At 55.8% G+C, this 6312-nt stretch overlaps 1 protein-coding gene across 1 annotated transcript; it reads left to right on the top strand.

Annotated features, from left to right (window-relative positions):
• Positions 1-91: 91 nt before the first annotated feature.
• On the top strand, positions 92-6296 carry TMEM198 (transmembrane protein 198). Its single transcript, XM_082691539.1, has 5 exons — positions 92-400; positions 715-919; positions 3175-3750; positions 4832-5034; positions 5399-6296. The coding sequence occupies exons 2-5, from the start codon at positions 754-756 to the stop codon at positions 5534-5536; spliced, it is 1083 nt and encodes a 360-aa protein (XP_082547665.1). The 5' UTR covers positions 92-400; positions 715-753; the 3' UTR covers positions 5537-6296.
• The last annotated feature ends 16 nt before the right edge of the window (positions 6297-6312 follow it).

The following is a 6312-nucleotide window of genomic DNA, read 5'->3' as shown; positions in this document are numbered from 1 at the left end:
GTGACGTCAGAAGCAGCCCGCCCCTGCCTGGATGGTGCGCCCTGAGTGACGTCAGGAGCAGAGGCCGGAGCTGTCCATCAGCACCAAAGGCCGCGGGCGGGCTCAGGGCATGGGGCCGCGGCTCTGGGGCAGCCCAAGCCCCAGCTCCTGCTCCTTTCCCTTCCCCAGGCCCAGCCTGGGTCCGGAGACTTCGCGGGACTGGAGTGCCAGCTGGTGTTGGAGGCGGAGCAGCGACGCCGCCGCACAGAGACCAGTCCCTCCGGCCCAGCAGCCCCCCTCCCCGCACGGCGGACTTTTCCCGGACCCCAATCAGCTGGGGCCTCTGGCGCTCCGCACCCCCGGACCCTCCGACCCCTGTACAGCCTCTTTCGCTCAGAAGCTCAGGTCGCCTCCAGCCCAGGTAGATCTTGGACAAACCCAGATTTAGCCGCCCACAGAGGAGTCTCCTGGCTGCCTCCTTCTTACCGGCAGCACATTGCCCTCCTCTTTCCTGAACCCACTGCCCCTTTTAACTTCTTCATCCTAGCCTCCTTTAGCCGGGCACTTTGTTTCCCTTTGTCTTTTGTCCACTTCAGAAATGCTTGCAGAACTGCATGATCTGGGCACCACTCCCTTGTCTACTGGTGTCCTTGCCTGGTTCTCCCACTCCCATTCTTGCCCCCATCCTGGTGGAGACCCAGGGCTCCTCCTTGACTCCAACTTCCTCTCTGTCAGGCTGACCTGGGAGGGTGACTACCTTCCATTCCCAGCACTATGCCAGGCACTGTGGCGACACTGCGGTTCCAGCTGCTGCCCCCCGAGCCAGATGATGCCTTCTGGGGTGCACCCTGTGAGCAGCCCCTGGAGCGCAGATACCAGGCACTGCCGGCCCTCGTCTGCATCATGTGCTGTTTGTTTGGAGTCGTCTACTGCTTCTTCGGTGAGACCCCTACCTCATCCCTTATCTGGGCTCCCCACTGTTTCCCCAATTACTTCTCTAGGCCCCCTCACCCCACCAAATCTTCTCTGGAACATTGGGCTATCTTTCTTTTCTCTTTCTTTCATCCCACACATGTTCATGGATCATCTAGACTCTAGATCCTAGAAAACACAGGTTTTTGAATTAGGCATGCTTGAATTTGAAACTGGCTTTGCACCTTACTAATTGTGATACTTTAGCCCATGACTGTCTGAGCCTCAGTTTTCTCATCTGAACAGTGGACACAATGATATTTGTCTCACATTGTGTTGTTGTGAACATAGTAGGAACTCAATAAATAATAGCTATTGTGGTAAAGATGTGTTTGCTAGGTAGGTACTAAAAATATTTAGTACGGTGATTGAACATAGTCCTTTACCACAGGACTTATTGTCCAATAGGGAAGAGACTTCTAGGACCTTCATCCCTGTAATACATGTTAGGGTAGGCTAAATAGTAGTCACATACATGGAGATAGCCTACAAGGCAGGCTCTAGTAATCAGGGCTGCTGTGAAGAGTTGTAGAGGATGGGGCACTGCACAAGGAGTTCGGCTGAATAGGTAACTGGGGGCTGAAATCTAGCCCTTGCTCCACTTGCCAAACTCTAGGTCTTGGCACAGGCTGCTTTGCCTAGGGGAAGACACGACTTTTTCTAATTCGCATAAAGGTGTAAGATGGGCTAGTGAAGTAAGTGCCCGATGACTACAGCAGGAGTTACAGGATTTCAGAATGGGGAACAAGCTCCATGGGCTGGGGGCCTCCAGGGGAGCATTATAGGCAACTGGAAGAAGTACAAAGGAGGCACAGAGGTCTGGATTCCAGGCTGGGCAGAGGTGCCTTGAGATTAGTGCTCTGTAGCCTTTATACCTCTCCCTAGAATGGCTGTGTAGTAGGCATGTATGGGAGCCAGATGGTTCCTCCCCTTCCACCCCCAAACTCTAGCCTGAACAACTGCAGAATGAGCAAGAGGAAATGCCCTTCTAAGGGTTCAGGACACATTCTAAATCTCCAAGGCGTCTGTCATCCCATGCCCTCCACTGCCCATATCTACTCCCTCTGCAGTTGCTCAGTGCACCCTGACACACCCTCTCCTGGGCTTTCCTCCACCCTACCCTCCTTAGATGCTCTCACTCCCAGGCTCTTGAACCCTGAGCCCTGATGTATGCCCTATTTCTCTTTCTAATCGCAGAACCTCCTGGACTTTGATGCCTCCCCTCATTCCTGAAACTCAATCTCCTCTTTATGAACATTCTCTTTAGTGCTCCATGACCCCTTAATCTCCATCTCTGACTTCCCTCTTCCCAACTGCTCAGTATTTACAAATCCCTCACCCTTTCAGGTACTTTTAATGGATGTAACTTCCATTTTGATGAAACTCCATGACCACTGTTTCCCCTTATAATCCTCTTTGACACCCTATGACCCTAGTGATCCCCAACTACCTTGTTATCTCATTACCTCCCATCCATCTGTCTCCCTCTATTACTCCTAACACTTTGACCCCTGTGATGCCATTGTCTACACTTCCCCCACCATGATCTCCTATTTCTTTGGCCTCAATATTAGCCTCTCTCGGAAACCCTTTAATACTCTCAACATTTCCATGTCTGTTGATTTCCCTACTTGCAATGACCTCATCTTCTGGAACCCCTCCCCAATAACCATGCTTCTCCATTCTTTTTGTCATTTTCTAATAATGTCATATCTCTGAAGCCCTATGGCCCCTCAAAGACCTCATCTTTCTGAACCTGTGTTACCCTCATCTCTCAAGTTCTGACTTCTGAATCCTTCATCTCTTTGAACAGTCCCTCCCAAGGCCATGATGATTCTGATTGATGATCCCCTTGTGACTCCAATGACCTATCTCTCTGAGCCCTATGATTCCAAAGATCCTAATGTCCCTATCACTGATTCACTCTTGACTCCAATGATTTATCTGACTCCTATGACCCTCAAAGACCCAACGCTCATCTCAATAACTCTGTCTCTCTATTTTCCCAGTGACTCCCAGTGACCTAGCTCTCTGATCTGCCTCGACCTCAGTGGTCCCATCACTGATGCCTTCAGGACACCAGTGACCCGGGGGGGGGGGGTCTCTGATCTTAGTGTCCTGCTACTGCTTCCCCCGTGATTCCATGTCCATGAACCCTCCAATCTCCTGCCTGGAGTCCAGTGACTTCATTTTGGCCCCTTACTAGCCCTTGTTCCCCTCCAGGTTACCGCTGCTTCAAGGCAGTGCTCTTCCTCACTGGGTTGCTGTTTGGCTCGGTGGTCATCTTCCTGCTGTGCTACCGAGAGCGGGTGCTGGAGACGCAGCTGAGTGCCGGGGCAAGTGCAGGCATCGCACTGGGCATTGGGCTGCTCTGCGGGCTGGTGGCCATGCTGGTGCGCAGCGTGGGTCTCTTCCTGGTTGGGCTGCTGCTCGGTCTGCTGCTCGCTGCTGCCGCCCTGCTGGGCTCCGCACCCTACTACCAGCCGGGCTCCGTGTGGGGCCCACTGGGGCTGCTGCTGGGGGGCGGCCTACTCTGTGCCCTGCTCACACTGCGCTGGCCCCGACCACTCACCACCCTGGCCACCGCCGTGACTGGTGCTGCGCTCATTGCCACTGCCGCCGACTACTTTGCCGAGCTGCTGCTACTGGGGCGCTATGCGGTGGAGCGCCTGCGTGCCGCCCCGGTACCCCCCCTCTGTTGGCGGAGCTGGGCCCTGCTGGCACTTTGGCCCCTGCTCAGCCTGATGGGCGTTCTGGTGCAGTGGCGGGTGACGGCCGAGGGGGACTCCCACACGGAAGGTGAGAGGGTACAAGCCAGGGTGGATGAGAGAGAAATGAGTGGTCAGGGATGGGTGGGGGTGGGGGACGGAGGGAATGGGGTGTGGGGGAATAGGGCTGTGTACACCAGTGGCCAGGTGAGCTGTGCACATCTCAGAAGAGTTGGAGAGCTGACCCGCTCAGGGTCTGGGAAGGCAGGACCTTAGTCCAACCTTCGTTCTGCAACAAGGTATAGGGTTGTGTGGGGTCTGTGGCAAGCCCATTTCAGGCACAGGGGATCCAAAAGAAAAGGTCCCTGCCCTCATGGGATTACATTCAAGTGGAGGGAGACAGACAACAGAATGCAGGCACTAGGTAATTCCAGGTCTGGAGTTATATGAAAGAGAAATGTAGGGCAACATAAACAAGTGACTGACAGAGGCTATTATAGATAGGGTAGGCAGGGAAGGCCACTTGGGAGAGGTGACATTTAAGTAGAGTGCTGAAGGATAAGAGGCCACATGCAAAGAGCTAGAGAAGAGGGAACAGCAGGAGCAGGTCCACAGAAGCAAGAGATTGGCTTGCTGAGGACGTGGGCGGGAGTGTGGTGGGTGGAGGCATGCCGTTAGTGTGGGCCCTTTGGGCAATGATGGGGACTCTAGATTTTACCAGGAAGGCAATGGGATGCTATTGTAGATTTAAATAGGGGGGCTATAATCTCATCTAGGATTTGGGGTGGTCACTCTGGCTGCTAAGTGTAGACAACATCGGGGAGGGCAAGTGTAGAAAGGCAGATCAGTGAGAAGGAGACAGCAGTTGCCCCATTGATGGAGAATGAGGGCTGGTTTAGGTGAGTCATCTGGGGCTCAGGCTGGGAAAAGGGGTAACAGCTGGAGAAGGAGTACTTAGAAGTCTAGGAATCTTCCATATGACTCTTGGAAGACAAAAACAACTGCAAGAAGTCCCATTTGGGAGGTGGGAGACCAGGAAAGGAAGGGGAAATGGGGGATCGCAGACAAGGGGATTCTGGAAGCCTGGAGCCCTCGGACAGGGTGGATTGGGGAGGCCTGGGGAAGACAAGGCAGGTGGCCTGTGAGACCCTTCTCTGCCCCACCCCTCACAGTGGTCATTAGCCGGCAGCGGCGACGCGTGCAGCTGATGCGGATTCGCCAGCAGGAGGAGCGCAAAGAGAAGCGGAGGAAGAAGAGACCCCCTCGGGCACCGTCCAGAGGCCCCCGGGCTCCTCCAAGGCCCGGGCCCCCTGACCCGGCTTATCGGCGCAGGCCGGTGCCCATCAAACGCTTCAACGGAGATGTCCTCTCCCCGGTGAGCACCCTGAGCCTCTCCAGCCCCAAAGGGGAAGAAGGGAATGCGGCAGACTCTGCCCAGCAGGGCTAGGCCTCCTCCGGGGCTAATCACTATCTAGCAGGCCTAGCATTTGTCTACCTATTGTAACCCCTGCCCAATGGGCCAGAGGGGTCCAGCTCTAGGATTGGGGGAAAGGTGTCCTGAGTATGAATATTAATGAGGGTCTCAGGGCTGTGGACTCCCAGTGTGGTGAGGTCCTGGGCCTAAGGCAGTGTGGGCTGAGTCTCAGGTCATGGGGTGCAGGGACAGGCTCTCTGCCCAAGGTGGCCTTCTGGGCAGGGTCTGCAGTGCCTCTCTCACTCCTGTCTTCACTCTCCCACAGAGCTACATCCAGAGCTTCCGGGACCGGCAGACTGGGAGCTCACTGAGCTCCTTCATGGCCTCGCCCACAGATGCGGACTATGAGTATGGGTCTCGGGGGCCGCTGACGGCCTGTTCAGGGCCCCCTGTGCGGGTATAGCAGTCCTGCACACCCGCCCACCTAGACTCTATGGTCACCAGCTCTGCCGGCTTGGGGAGGCCTGCTGGACCACCACCCAGCCCGCCTGGCCTTGTGGCCTTGGCTGTCCCTCTCCCCACCCTGAAGAGGGCTGGCCTGGCTACCAGAAGGGAGGACCTGTCTCAGGCTAGCCCTGGTCTAAGGGGCAAGCCTCCTCCCTAGCTCCAGAGGGGCTCCTGAGGGATGCGGGGTGTGAGCCCCATTGGGGTGTGCTCAGGGTTGTGAGTGTGTCGCCTGTGTGTGTGTGTATATGTATGGAGGGGTGGGCTTGGAGGGGACACTGGGACCCTTGCCTTAGATTTCTGATTGATAGGGCTTGTCTAAGGTTGGCCCTGCCTCCTCTCCCACCGCTGGGGTCCCACAGGCCACTCTCCTGCATGTCAATGTGGAGGAGGTCTGCCTTCCTCCCCCATTGCTCCACCTCTCAACCAGACTCAACTAAGGCTTCTTGTCCTTGTCCATGGGGCAAATGGCAGCACCCCTCACCCTGGTCCCCTGTCCTCTGCAAAGCCAACAGCCTGAGGGCAGGGGCAGGGGAGGGGGGCGGGGGGTGCTGCTCTGGGCTGGGTTAGGGAGAGGGGCTGGGGGAGGGGGCTTCAATGCACGGTGCATGTCTGGTGTCTGTCACACCACCCTGGACACCTCATGCTTCTGTCTCCCCTCACCCCACCCTGTTTTACATATTTTATAAATGTGCCAAACTGTGTGGCTTCTGCCAAGAGTGGTGGTGGTCTTCA

The sequence above is a fragment of the Mustela nivalis genome (genome assembly GCF_964662115.1).
Source record: "Mustela nivalis genome assembly, chromosome: 11".
Classification (NCBI taxonomy): domain Eukaryota; kingdom Metazoa; phylum Chordata; class Mammalia; order Carnivora; family Mustelidae; genus Mustela; species Mustela nivalis.
The sequence above is the reverse complement of the archived record's forward strand: the minus strand, read 5'-3'. Positions and strand labels throughout refer to the sequence as shown.

Coding starts and splice junctions, on each gene's coding strand:
- TMEM198 (XM_082691539.1), top strand. CDS start 754: ATGCCAGGCACTGTGGCGACACTGCGGTTCCAGCTGCTGCCCCCCGAG. Junction 920..3,174: donor AGTCGTCTACTGCTTCTTCG/GTGAGACCCCTA, acceptor GTTCCCCTCCAG/GTTACCGCTGCTTCAAGGCA. Junction 5,035..5,398: donor ACGGAGATGTCCTCTCCCCG/GTGAGCACCCTG, acceptor ACTCTCCCACAG/AGCTACATCCAGAGCTTCCG.